Genomic DNA, 13679 nt, shown 5'->3' with positions numbered 1-13679 from the left:
GTGGTCTGATACAGAACTGAAGAACAGCTACTCTATCTTGAACTGCTTAAGAGCTTCCTCATATCTTAGTGCTTGTATTTACTGCTGCCATAGAAAGTTTGTATCCCAAATCTTGTGTCATATGACATGCCCTTTGAATTTGAGCCTGGCAGGCTGAGCTTCATGGCTCACTGACTTCTGAATAGTTCCTCCCGTACCTGTTGTAACAGATAAAACATAACAACATCCTAGGTTGTTTGCTCCCTAAATGCTGGAGATACAATGGTAGCACCTAATGAAATTTGCAGTGATTTCTAGCACTTTACTTCCTGGGCCTCTGTTTCACACAACTCGCTTGGTTTTTTTGATTCGGACCGTTACAGGGTGCACGTCCCCCACTGTGCTCAATGGGGTTTGGGATGTTTTTTCACAGGGGATCTTCCTTATCTGTCCCCACATACTGTGCTTTAGGTCCTGTTGCAGAGCATTTTCAGGGCATGTGAGGGAATTTCTTTGGGATGAAACTAAGCCAGAAGACGCTCTCTTGGAGAGCACCTCACATGTCCCAGCTGCTAGTGGTCATTCAGTATATGGCAGCAGACCAATGCTGGCCTGAAGTCTGCACAACGTGTATTGGGGTCCTCGTTTCACTTCACAGAGGTGTTTCTCCTGGAGCATTACTTGTCTAGCATAGACATGGCTGTGGGAGGTCAGTTGTTGTCAGTGTTTATGGATCTTTTGGTGACAGTGAGTTCCCTTCTCTTTTAGTAGAAGGGTCATTATATTTGCCTGCACTTTTAATTTTGTCCAGGCAACCTTTGTTCTTTGTGATCCTGATGCCTGTTTGCTATACAATCTCTCAGCTCCTCCCCCTGAGTAAGTCTGAGCACCGATCAGAGCGCAGTATGCAAGTGGCCACGGGGCCTGTGGATGTGCTCGGTGGTAGAGTCTGAACTGAGCTATATAATCTTGGCTGTTTTAAGTTTTGTACTAGACCTTCCTGATATATCTAGCCTTTAACCTGAGAAAATACGATATATTTGGTTTATTTTACTGAGTTGAAAATAGGTATGTTGAAGCAGAAAAAAACTCCAAAGAGAAGCAGCCCTTTAGGTGTTCAGCTGATGATCCACTGAGAGGTAATCAGTGGTACACAACTGGAAGACAAGTCTTTGGTCATCTGTCCCCTTACATCAGTCCAGAAATTCCCGTGAGCTTTAGTGGGGAAAGCATTGGATGCGCAGTAACCTGTATATACTACTGTAATACTCCTTGAAATGAAAGTTGGGGGGAAAAAAATTGTTGTATTTCACTACAGTTGATTATAATTCATTACATTATATAACTACAATAGTTTCCTGTGTCATATAACTGATACTTGAGACAATGATTGTTTGATTTAATGAACCTACATCCTTATGCTTTTATTTCTTTGGTTTGCAGAAAGTGGACGTTCCCGTGATGCTGAGACACCTGCGGGAGCAGAGAATGTTTATGATCCAGACCATAGCCCAGTACAAATTTGTCTATCAAGTGCTCATCCAGTTTCTGCAGAACTCCAGACTTATTTAATCTTTTCCAACATCCCAGACCCAGCTTTGTGGATCTGACTGAACCTTACGTAATGAACGAGGGGAACTGCCTTGACAACACTGTGTGCATATATTGCACTTTTTAAAGTTGTCTTGAAAGTAAGGAATGATTGTTCTGTTCTTTACTAGAGTCTCCCGTGGATTATTTTATACAAGATATAATTTATTTTTCTTGTAATAACTTGTGAATTACTTTAATAACTTGTAAAACTTACAGTGACCTTCAAATTGAACCACATTTGATATGACTGGTCTGCATTGTAACATGTCCATAGGGAAAGCAATCCTTTGTAAAGGTAGTTTACTGGCTTTTATTTTGCTACACAGCTTCTGAAATGAACAGTTACTTGGCAGTGGGTGTTTTCTCATGCAAGAACGTTTTGGGCCCAGATGCGTGGCTTCCAGGATAAAAAACAAGAGCTGCTAGACGTCAGCTACGGCTCTGTACAAGTGGAAGCTGCGCAGACACGGTCCTGGGCAGGGAGACCTGAGCCTCTGCACATGCAGCAGAGCACGTTCCAGAGGGCTCAAACACAGGCCATTGTGAGGGCAGAGAGTTTTGGGTGCTAAACTGTTCAAATTCCACAAGAATTACGGTTTTAGATTAGTCCTTGAAAAAAGCAATATTGGATCTTTTAAATGAGTCCTTTGCTACTGTCTGCAGTCCTCGAAGGGATTCGCAAGAGTTGAAGCAGTGCAGGGGGAAGCGCAGTGCTCCAGAGCAAGCTGAAGTCAGGGAATGAGTCTTTCTGGTAACTCTGGCAGGCTGTGGGTTGAACAGCAGAGGAATGCAACTAAATGCAGCTGGAAAAAAACCCTCAAATCAAGACCCTTCTCATGAATTACCCTGCAAATTTTATTGCCTTGAGGCTCCCCTCCTGTTTATAAGGAATCTCATTTAAGTTCGGCATCTCCAGTTGCCTTAGTTTCGCATGTGAACTGTTGTCTTCAGCACTGTAATCATTGTATTTTCTACTCCCTTGAACTTTGTCAAAATGATCCATATGGTCTTTCCTCATATCCGAGTTCTTCAAATAGTGACCCTTGAGAGCATTAGCTCAGATTCTGCTTTGATTCTTCCCCCATCACTGTCTTGTAGTTTATGAACATGTGGAGCAGTCTTCACTATTGGCAAACCTCACTTTGATAGGCTGGGTTTTGTATTAAATTGCACTGATCCATCCGTCTTCTGTTTGGTCACTTCGGATTCTTCTTCCTATTTATTATTTCTATTTTATCCTGGTGTAGTGTTCAGGGATTGCAGTTAGGATTAGGAGGATTTTGTATAAATACATAAAGGAGAAATAGTCCTTGTCTGAAGTTTACAATTAGAACAGAAAAGGGAAACAAACCTCCTCCACTGCATAACTAGTGCGCAGATTAACTGGCTCGTCCCAGGCCAGCAAGCAAATCTGACAGAGCTAAAAAAAAAAATCCATGTGTCCTGGAAGTATCTCGGCAGTGAGACCTGTCCTCCTCTCTCCTCCTTGGCCTCTGTCCCTCAGCATTGGCTAGCTGTTTTGTACAACTTAGTGTATGTTCTTTTCTCCAAACTGTTTATATCACTGGAGTAAATCACCTTATGAATTACACTGCGGTGTGTGCACAGTAGGGTTTACTTACAGTTATGTAGAAGTGATAAAACTGCCATTTAAAATTTAAAGGAAGAAAAAAAGAGGTTTAGCAAGTTGTGGTGGGACTCCCACTCTGTTATTTCCGGTTCCCGCACTGCACCTCCTCACACAGACTCCTTTTTCCCAGCTCTGTACGCTGCGGGCAGTCCGGCCCTGCTTCACCTCGGCAGTGCTGTTGGATTGCAGGAGCGCGGAGCAGGCTGGAAAGGAGCCCTGCAGGTCTCTGGTCCCAGCCCTGCTCACCCCAGGGCTGAATTAGAAACAAGAGCTGCTAGATATCAGCTATGGCTCTGCACAAGTGGAGGCTTGCCCAGGGTCACGTCCAGTTTTAGAAATCTCCAAGGGTGGAGATTCCGCAGCCTCTCAGGGCACGTGATGCAATGCAGTTACTCTGTCACCATGAAATTATCTGTCTTGATAACCGTTTCCCAGGTAAATGTAATCGTTGAGTCCCATCGCTGCTTTTCTGTTGCATCCCCACCTCCGAAGCCCTGGTCAGCGTAGAAAGGCCTAAGGCTACAAGCACTCTCAGCTTCAGCACTGAAGGGACCTTGACACCTACCCTTCCCTAAAACCAGTGGGAGCTTAAGCTAAGGCTCTGTACCAGAATGTTTCTGAGGTGTATTTAAAACTGCGCTGTGCTGATGTGGTGCCCTGCAATACAGGCCTAACAAGGTGGCAAGGGTTCTGGTGGAGACCTCTAGCTACCAGCGAATGGTGAGGAGTTATTTAGCCCTAATATCTTGACTGTGTTCCTTTTTAGGGATCAGTTGAGTTTTCAATCAACTTCAGTTTTCCTCTAATTTCTTCTGCCAATGCCAACATATCTCTTGTTAAATTAGCAGCAACCATTTAAAGTCTTTTCAGCAGCATCTGCATGATAATTGCACAGAGATGCTTTATATCTGGGAAACAAGCCAAGGAATAAACCTTGAAGCAAAGTGTATTAAATTAGTTATCTCGTTATAGCTTTTTGAATAATTTCCTAATGATGAATTAAGTTTGAACTCAGAGCTGTCAAGTCCCATTGCTCCACTTGGATGTGAGAAGTAGAAAATCAGGAGGGAAAAGAATCTGTTCCTGTGTCTTATTATTCGGCTCTTCTTGGCTGAAATGTGTACTTCTGTTTCTACAGTGAGCACGGGAAAGCTATTGCAGAAGAGAATGTACAGAGCCGTGTTTAAAAGGAAGAAAATTAAGCAAACGTATTTTATGCAAAGATGCATCATAGGTGTCTTAGAAAAATATTAATTACAAAATGGCACCAAAAATCCTTTCCAAATTAAGTCAGTGCCTATTAATGAGCCAAATAAGTGGCCACATAGTAAACAGTCATTTCCAATTAACTCCTAACATGGCTGGTATGGTAGATAGAGGCCAATGTGACTCACTTTTTCCCCTTTCATTGTCAAAGAACGGTAATTTTAAACTTTTCCTTTCATCTGACTTCAATGTATTTTTTCCTGTTAGATTTTATCTTGACTAGATCTGCTAATATCCTAAGTGAATTGGGCTGGTGTGTGTCTTCAGAGGTTCTTTTCCTCCCCAGCTTGCAACCAAACCTCGGCACACCAGTGTTTTATGATCGAAATGTGATAGTTTTGTAGGGGAAAAACTGAACCTTCTGACTTTGAACCTGTTGTCGTTTTATCAGGCCTAAACTGCTTGGGCAGTATTTCCTAACCTTTAGGGAGTGACAGGAAAACGCATTTTGCATCCAATTTCATTAGTCATAGCAGGAATGAACGCGTGAGACTAAAAGCAACAGTGCCGTTTAGTTTGCGTCCTGCAGGCTTTAAGAGCAGAGTCCTTAAGTAGGAAAGGACAGTTTGGCGTTGCTCTCTGTTGCATTACATGGGTTGGGTTATTTTAACATCAAAGCATGGCAGTGAGTAGGTTCCAAGAGACCAGTTTCATCCATTTGGAGTAAAGTCTGGATTGAACATCCCACAAAGATGCATCACCAATGAATGGAGGTGCACCCAAAGAAGTTTGACAGAAGCAGCCCCCTACCCAGGCGCCCACGTTGCAGCCTGGCATGTTTAGCCTACACTCCCCAATTCTTTCTGAGAGAGAACTTGGAGTGGATAAGCAAGTGGGACTTGAGAATCCATTGTGTACGGCTTCCTTTCTGTCCACTCTTAATCTGCATTTAATTTTGCAATTTAACACCTTTCTTTTTGTCTTTAAACTCTTACCAAGGATAGTACTGAGGTTGCTGGCATCAAATTTTTGGTTAAAGTTATGGTCTGAGCATTTCATGCCCAACGTTGTCTGATCAGGGATGGGGAAGAGGACAACTCAGTGCTGTGGGCGTCCTGTTTCCCCCCTCCACGGGCTGCGCCGGAGGATGGTGGACATCATCTGCTCAGGTCCTGCTTGTTCCAGCTCCTCCGCAGGCCTGCTCTCCACCTCTTGGCCTTCATTACCTAAGGAAAGATGAAGCTTGATCACGCAAACTTTCTCCTGTATAGGTACACAGGGACCCTAAAATGCTCAGCCTTATCGGCAATACCTTTTCCCTAAACTAGTTTCAGCTGGCAGGAGACACATCTGTGAGAACTTATTCAACCTATTGCTAATGCAGTCCTTTATATAAACTATATTGGAGGACATTTCTGTTCCACTTATTTAAATAAGTTGTCACAGCTACAAATATTATTAAATATTTGCATGATTTCAAGAGCTTTTTATTTAATTACTTTCTTGTAAACAGACAGAAATGCAAATGGCAAAACATAGGTTGGAAAAAAGAGTAAGTCTCAGTGCTTCAATGGAGATGGTCATTTTAAGCTCATACGTTAGGTTTTGATCCAATACCTGCTATGTCTGTGTAGCCCACAAGCGACTCTAAGCTGATGGGCAATCTCGTACTTGGATATAGCACACAAACCTATAGGGAAAATTCAGCAGCTACTGCCTGTGCTGCATTCTCAACAGCTCGCTCCCCGCTGGTCTCCTCGGAGGAGATGACGACTGAATTAGCTGTCGTCAGTCTCCCTAACAGTTTGTGAACTCCGTGCTCAGGAAGTGAAACCATCAGTACGGCTGACGCCTGCTGCAGCTGCTCTCGTGCATCCCCAGGAGAGGTCAGAGTCAAATGCTGCTGCTTGTCTTTGTGAAAAAGAACGCTTTACAGCCAGCCAGCCAGGGTGGCACCCGCTGCATCAAATAAAGGATGCACCATATTGAAGGAGCAAATACCCAGAATTGAGCTTGAAAGGGAAGCGCTGCATGAAAACATGACTTGTCCACCCCTCTATAAAAATAGGCTATATATCTGCTGATGTATATCCAAGTCAGAGGGAGTTTGGAGATAGGTTTTGATGCCAAGAAGGGAAAGGCTGCAAGTCCAAAACTGCAAAGGCAATTGTCCCCAGATCAGTCTCAGCCTTGTAGAGAGGTTTTCTTATAGAACCTGGTGCTATGGGAACTACAGGTGCCATCCGAGACTTCGGAGAGGAGGCTGTGATGCACACAGCCGCACGCAGCCGTGGCTTGCAGGGATTGTGATCTGAGGAAGGGAACAGCTGGCTGTTGGGCAAACAACAGAAGATGGAGATCTTAACCATGGAGAAACTATTGTTAGATTGTGAAAGAAACCATTTAGTGCACAGGTCAGAAATAGCAGTGTTTGTATAAATATTTAAAGTAAATAAATGTTGTCAGTGCTTTTAGAGTATTGGACTACACTTCCCTTGGTTCCTCTCAGCTGTTTTTCAGCTGGCATTTCTTTGAGGTTTTGTTGCCTGCGCTTTGTGCACCCTCACCGAGAGCTTTTCATGTGCTACAACAGCAGGACTTGGCCTTTGGAGGGTGAACTGCAAGTCAGGGCTAAAAATGCAGTTTTCACTGAAGAATCCCAGCAGTATTTAACAGTAAGGGAAAGACAAATACTTCAGCTCACCCCTGAAATGAATACAGTGCTTAAGAGTTTTACTCTTCCAAACCTGGGTCAGGACTTGGTGTTTCGGACACCCAGCCCCAGATATTTCAGGGGCAGCGTTCCCTGACGAGGCAGGCAGGAATAAGAGGAAGGCTTCCCACAAACTGCTTCCATGGCAGGTTGGAGGTCCCAGCCACCATCCCAGACAGGGTGTTAGTTAACACTTAAGGAAGAAATAGGAATGCATCCAGGAGAGCGTGCTCAGCCCCTCCAGCACAGCTGGCACCAGTCCTTCAGGGGCTTCCTCAGGCGGACGTTGCATCCTGCTCACTATGTTTCATAACTGCTGATGGATCCATCTTCCATTACCTTTGCTGTAGAACCCATTTGTTCCTCTGGCCTTCACAATGTCCTGGGTTGGTGAGTTCCACAACTTCGTTACATATTACGCCTATAGTATCTTCATTTTTGTGTATGTTAAATGAAAGTATTTTCTTGCTGCTACTCGGTTTTTAAAAGAAAACAAATCTTCAGTGCCAGAAACACTGTTAATAGGATGTTTATCCTGTTGAGATTGCTCCATATGGAAAATATGTTTTCCTCATTAGTAAAGTACCTTTCCTTGGCTATTTTACAAAGGAAAAAAGTTTACACATGCAGATGACTCTAATATTCCCCTATATAATTGTGTGGGACATGTGTTACATGAAATAACATGTTTAAGTTTTATGTCAGTGAATTTTACTGTCCTGTTTTACTTCAGTATTTTGATGCTTCCTGGTTTTTTTGTTCTGTAATTCCGTACATGACAGTTTAGAACAAAACAGTGATCTGAATCTCACGGCCTCATTGTATGTACACATTTTGTAGGGAAATGAGACACCAGTTATATGCCCTTCCTGGCCCCCACTCCCTCCTCTTAGGGCTGAATGGCAGAACTACTCTATGCCATGGAAAGCCTTTTAAAAAAAATAAATAAATCTATGCATGCTATTTTATATTCTAATGTATTATTCATATCAGTCCATAAGCTTATGCTTGTCAGTTTTATCTTGTGTATAGAACTGATACTACTTTTGACAGTATTTTTGCACTGTTTCTTTTCTTTCTTTTTTTTTATAAAGTTCTATTCAGCATTAATTGACTGCAATAATTTTCTTACCCCTTTCACTGCCTTTGTGTAAATAGTTTCTTACATGCTTTTGCAAATATGAGAATGTCTTCAGTCACTAAGGTTTTTTGGTAAGGCTGTCCTTCATATTCACAGTATACAATAAACCATTTTTTTCAAGGAAAACTCTTCTTGTGTTGTTTCCTGTACCAGCTTAAGGTTCTGCATTTGCACCTGCTGTGCTTGGGTTGGTTTCCCTGTTGAACTGCTGGGCACGGCCAGGGCCGCAGTGAGTTTTGAAGGACCTTCTGTAAAGAGTAATCCAGATTTCACAGGGGCAAGGCTCCTCCTGGTGCGCACGCTAGGCTAACCCTATCCTTTAGCATTGAAGTATAGTCTGGGCTCTCAACAGATGTTCTGAAGGGAAGGTGCTATTTCCCTGGACAAGGCATTGCTTGACAAGATAAAGTTTGGATAAAAATAGTCAGCTAGCTGGTGGCTTCTTGCTAGCCTTGCCTGTAGCTAAGTGGCCCCGGTTTTTTGGACGCATAAGATCTGGTGCAGTTTCATGTATTCCAGCAACAATTGCTGGCTAGAGAGCAATGAAAGCTTTCAGCAAAATGAGCTGACAAACCCTTGCTTTCTAGCAGTTTTGCTTTCAGAGCAGCACTTATAAGAAAGAAAATATGATAAAGTTCTTAATGGTGAGTGATGCAGTCGTCTTATCATACTTTATAAGCTGTGAAAGCAGTAAGGAACGGTCATATAGTTTTATTGTGCAACATATTTCAACTTAGGTGCTGGAAATACACAGCCACACTCTCCTTCTTCTTCCTTCCCTGTCCTTAAAAGCAATCTCCTGCCATTGATCTAAATGGAGGAAAAAATCCCTCTGGTTTTATATATGGGCAGAGAAAGAAAAGTCCTGAGTTTTTTCCTCAGAAAATGTTCTTGTTCCTCTATTAGAAGTAATTGCTAACGTATTAATAGTTTGCCTCCAGTGGATTAAAAGGTATGACTGTAAGGAAATACAAGCTCTCCTCTGCAATGAATCCACTTTGACTTGTAAAGAGGATTACAAAGGCGGCAGTTGCAGAGTTTGTGTCTTGTGCGAGCCTTCGAGCTCCCAGGCACCAGCATTCTCTGCACTGGGCAGGCTGAACTCTAGGTCCTTAGAATCATAGAACGGTTTGGGTTGGAAGGGACCTCAAAGACCATCTAGTTCCAACCCCCCCCCGCCACGGGCAGGGACACCCTCCACTAGACCACGTTGCCCAAAGCCTCATCCAACCTGGTCTTAAACACTTCCAGGGATGGGGCATCCAAGGGATGAATCCCTGCAGGTGACCTGGCTGGGGGAACATTGGTGGCTTTCCTCCACAGAATGCATCATCCCCATTTCCCACTACCCTCAGGTAAGCCACTGCGAACAAAAATGATTTGTGAAAAGAGGAACTGGATACTAAAGCAAACAAAAAAACCCACACAGCTTTTGCTGATTAATTTGTCAGATTAAATGAAATGACTTAGGCAAAAGTAGACGTCATAAAACTACTGCACTCATGTAAGTGTACAAGTAGAATCAAGAGAGGTCAAGACCACTTTATTTACTTTACACAAATAAGATAAACATTAAAATCCATGAACAAAAAAAATGGCTATTTTTTGCACATGAGCTGTCAAAAGGCATAACCTTTAAGAAACCATGGATGCTTCCGTAAAAAATAAAGGCAATTGTAGCTGTGTGGAAGGTAGGAACATTTTGCAAGGCCTAAGTGTGTTTGTCATTCCAATTACAGGACAGAACTGTGTTCATACTCTACCGCTTATCAAAGCGCTCCTGAAGGTTTCCATAACAAGGCTTTTTAAATAAAGGTTTGAAGGATTGCATAGATTCAAAGGCTCAGTGGTCCTCTAATTCCTTTTTGATCTCTGAAATGTATGGATGATCTTTCCCGTGTGCTACTTCCATGATAGCAATTGCCTATGAAAAGAAAAAAAAATATTCACACAATTGATTCACATATAACACCAGGCTATAAATACTCTCTTTAGAGGTTTGAAACAGTCTGACACCTCTAGCTACTTTTTGTCCCCTTGTAGTCATAAACCCAGTAGGAAATAAAATGAAATTCAAAACTAAGTAATAAAGGTTTTACATTCAGAGAATACATCTTTCATCTTAAAGGATCCCAAAGCACCTTTCAAAATGATATTCCTGACAAAACTACTTTGAATGCAACCAGCTCCAGGACAGGAAACTGCACCTGGGGTGGGTAATATTCTGGCAGAGGACTTAACCAGTATCAGACGGAGCTCTGTTCCTACCAATTTATCCTTCAGCTGTCAGACTGAGGCACAGGCCTACTGCCGAAGTTACCTTAAGGCATTTCAGACTCGATTCCGTAAACCCTCCACCAGTTCCAGGGGCAACCACTGCTTTACGAAGGCAGCAATTGCTTAGGCAACCACCCAGGCAAAAGCGAGATCCTGTCAGCTTCGGACAGACGCTGCTGTGCCCGCCTGCCTGCCGTTTCACCTACGGCCTGCGCTGGTCCCAAAGGTGACTGTTTCAGGCAGCCAAACCCACTGACTTGTGCTTTCCTGCCACTATCCGCACTGTGCTGCAGAGTGGGTGTAGAGGCAAGATTTCCTCTTGAGAAAAGGACAGCAGTGGCCCCAAACAGATACAATAAAAGGCAGCACTGAAAGAAGCAAGTTCAGAGCAAGCCTGAGACTATTTAAAGAAAGACCACAGTGCTAAGATAAAGGAAGGAATTGCAGCATCCTAGCCCTCAGAGCATTTAGTCATTTTCTCCTTGGGGAAACTTCTATGGAATTACGCTCTTTTATTTGTTAAGTCAGTACAACAAGAGGCTTGCTTTGGTTCCACCTTAGCAGCAGTGAGAAATAACTCGTTCCCCCTCCTGCCCAAGAGAAGAGAGGAGGGCCTTCTGCACCAGCCGCTTGCAACCTGACAGAGAACAATGGCTTTGTTTTTCCACTAAATCCCAAACACCAGGGGCTGGGATAACTTTGGGCAGCTCCTGCAGGCAGTTTTTGGAAGTGAGTCATTAGAAAATGTTTGTGTTAGGAAGCTTCCTATGCCAACAAATCTACCTACAGCTCCCAGCCCCCCCCCCCCCGCCATGTTCCTACTGGCACAAATCCCAGTTTTAGTAAAAGCTTTAACACCACAGCAAAGGAAAACCTATGCTAATTTTAAACTAGGTAACAGCTAGATTTCAGAACATATATTCTTGTAGTATCTTTCACCATGGCTGGATGGCTCTGTTATTGCTGGCTAAAAGCTTGCCAGCAACTAAAAAGGAAAAAAAAAACCCACCCACGTGACATTCCACACCAAGTCATTATATGCTACAGTAGTCACTGATGCTTAAGAAACTAAAATAAACTTCTGTCCAACAACAATAGGGGAAGAAAGCTAAGAAAGATGGTACAGACTAATAAACATAAAAGAATAAAAAACCTATAGAATAAGGAGCAGACTTAGAAAAAGGGGTGAACAAAAATGTAAACCCAAATGCTCTAGTTGCCAATTTCAGCATTACCAGATGCATTGAATTCCCTTCAGCTATTTAAAAACCAATTGGTTCCAGAACAAATAACCACCAAAAGCATGCCTAGTTTAACTTGGCCATAGAAATCAGAGACTTCAATGAAACACTATGTGCCTTTTGTAAGAGCCAAGCATTTTTTCTGTCCTTACCTAGCAAGTAAGTGAGGAGAAGCTAGAGTTCTGCTTCATTACACTAGCACAGCTCTAGCTCGCTGAAGAACATACAGCAAATGTTTAAGCATAATGCTCACTGCAGCTGCTGCAGTAGAGGTCACCATGAAAAGGTAGGACCCCCTTGTATGCGAGAACAGAACTATACTGCATCTTCGGAAAAATCAAAACTGAGCCAAAAAAATCCAGTAACCAAATACATGAGCACACGGTGCATTTCCTACCAAGCCAGGCTTACTGACAGAGAAGCACGTAGTGTTTCAATGATCCCATGCTGCAACTGGTATTATTAATGAAGAAACCAGGAAATAAATACCCTCTTCAGGGCATTAACTCCAGCCGTCCTGTTCTCCAGTGCCATGTAGAGTCTCCCTAATTTCAGCCACATGGAGGCAACGTTCAGCGAGTAGGAGGGATAATGTTTACTGCAGGAGAGAAAGAAATTCAGCTTTATCAAACCTGGCAGTTTCATAGCATTTTCCCAGCCCCCCCCCAGCCCCCTCTCAGGGGGCAGGAAGCTGCCTCTCCTTGCCCCTGCCCATTCACCACTCATCCCCTCTGCCATGACTGCCAAGAGTCAGTGCCAATTGTGTCTGGGATGGGGACGCCTGTCAATTGGGAATTGAACTGAAACCACCATATGCCTCTGAACAGCTGTCAGATGGCAATGACTTTCTGCCACTAGTTTTAATCTAGCCAGCTACAGAGACTGCATTGTTAGGAGTTTTTGGAGCCACCCTACACCCGCAGAAGTAACTCTGCCTTTTCCACAATAGTTGGTCTTTAACAGAAAGCGAGGGGCCCTCGGCAGCACGTACAGCACCCGTGCCATTCTGCACTCGCACACACTGAGCAAGCAGAGTCCGGTTCAGCAGAGCTGACCTGGAATGCCAGGCTCGGAGCCAGAGGAGCTGGGCAAGTCCCAGGGAAGATAAATAGTACTGAGCCCCCGGGGGGGGGGAACGTTGGCTCCTTCTTTGTATTGCTGCTCTCTGCCAAGTGATCTGTGACTTTACATTGGCATCTGGTCCAAAGGGAGAGCTTTACTTACGCTCCCCCCAGCTGGCAAGAAAGTCACGTCTCAAGATGAGAATCTGCTTGGGAAATTCATGGCAGGATCAGAAACAGTGTGTAACTGGCTGGCTCTAATGAACGAGATCACTACTGTAAAAACACAGAAAAATTTATCGGAGAGAGCATTCATTTTTTCCAGCAGAGGCTGCACGCTGCCTTGCCCCGCACGGGGCTCCAGCCTGCACGTTCTCCCCAGCTCTAGGGCAGTGGAGACCGGGGAGGGACGTCGGGGCACCCATAGCCCAGAGCGCCGGAGCTGAGCTCGGCTCCAGCTCCCTCTGCTGCTCAGCCCCAGCCTGGGACAGGGCTCTGCTCGCCCGCAACCACCACCACCGTGCTGCTGCAGAGAGGACTGGGAGAGGGCAGCAACAGCGGGCTTTGTTCCGTTACCTTACACAAAATACTGACTGCAGATGCAAGTTGAAGCTCTGCTTTAGTAAAGTATTAGGGTATTGTAACAACAGTATTTATCCAGCTAAGCAGAACTAGCACAGTACCCAAGGTGGTACAAAATTATTTTGAGAACTCAAAGCAAGGATTTCAGAGACACCTTACAATGTCACCTACATTTCGACAGTAACAAAATCTGTCCCAGCATTTAAACATTCCTTTTAGAGTAGTGATGTCATGGGTAGCATGTTTTTACAATACG

At 43.8% G+C, this 13679-nt stretch overlaps 2 protein-coding genes across 3 annotated transcripts in view; one reads left to right on the top strand and one right to left on the bottom strand.

The window, feature by feature from the left end:
* Positions 1-1819, top strand: part of PTPN14 (protein tyrosine phosphatase non-receptor type 14) — a 114330-nt gene extending 112511 nt beyond the window's left edge. For both annotated transcript variants that reach the window (XM_075749245.1, XM_075749246.1), the window contains exon 19: positions 1423-1819. In XM_075749245.1, coding sequence (XP_075605360.1) covers positions 1423-1551 — 129 coding nt within the window. In that variant the 3' untranslated portion in view covers positions 1552-1819. The remainder of the gene's footprint in view (positions 1-1422) is intronic.
* A 7960-nt stretch (positions 1820-9779) lies between these two features.
* Positions 9780-13679, bottom strand: part of SMYD2 (SET and MYND domain containing 2) — a 30764-nt gene continuing 26864 nt past the window's right edge. Inside the window, exons 11-12 of the mRNA XM_075749247.1 lie at positions 12270-12378; positions 9780-10186 (exon numbers count right to left, since the gene is read on the bottom strand). Coding sequence (XP_075605362.1) covers positions 10106-10186; positions 12270-12378 — 190 coding nt within the window. The 3' untranslated portion in view covers positions 9780-10105. The remainder of the gene's footprint in view (positions 10187-12269; positions 12379-13679) is intronic.

The sequence above is a fragment of the Balearica regulorum genome, chromosome 3 (assembly GCF_011004875.1).
Source record: "Balearica regulorum gibbericeps isolate bBalReg1 chromosome 3, bBalReg1.pri, whole genome shotgun sequence".
Lineage (NCBI taxonomy): Eukaryota > Metazoa > Chordata > Aves > Gruiformes > Gruidae > Balearica > Balearica regulorum.
Note: the sequence above shows the minus strand (reverse complement) of the source record. Positions and strands in the feature narration are given on the sequence as shown.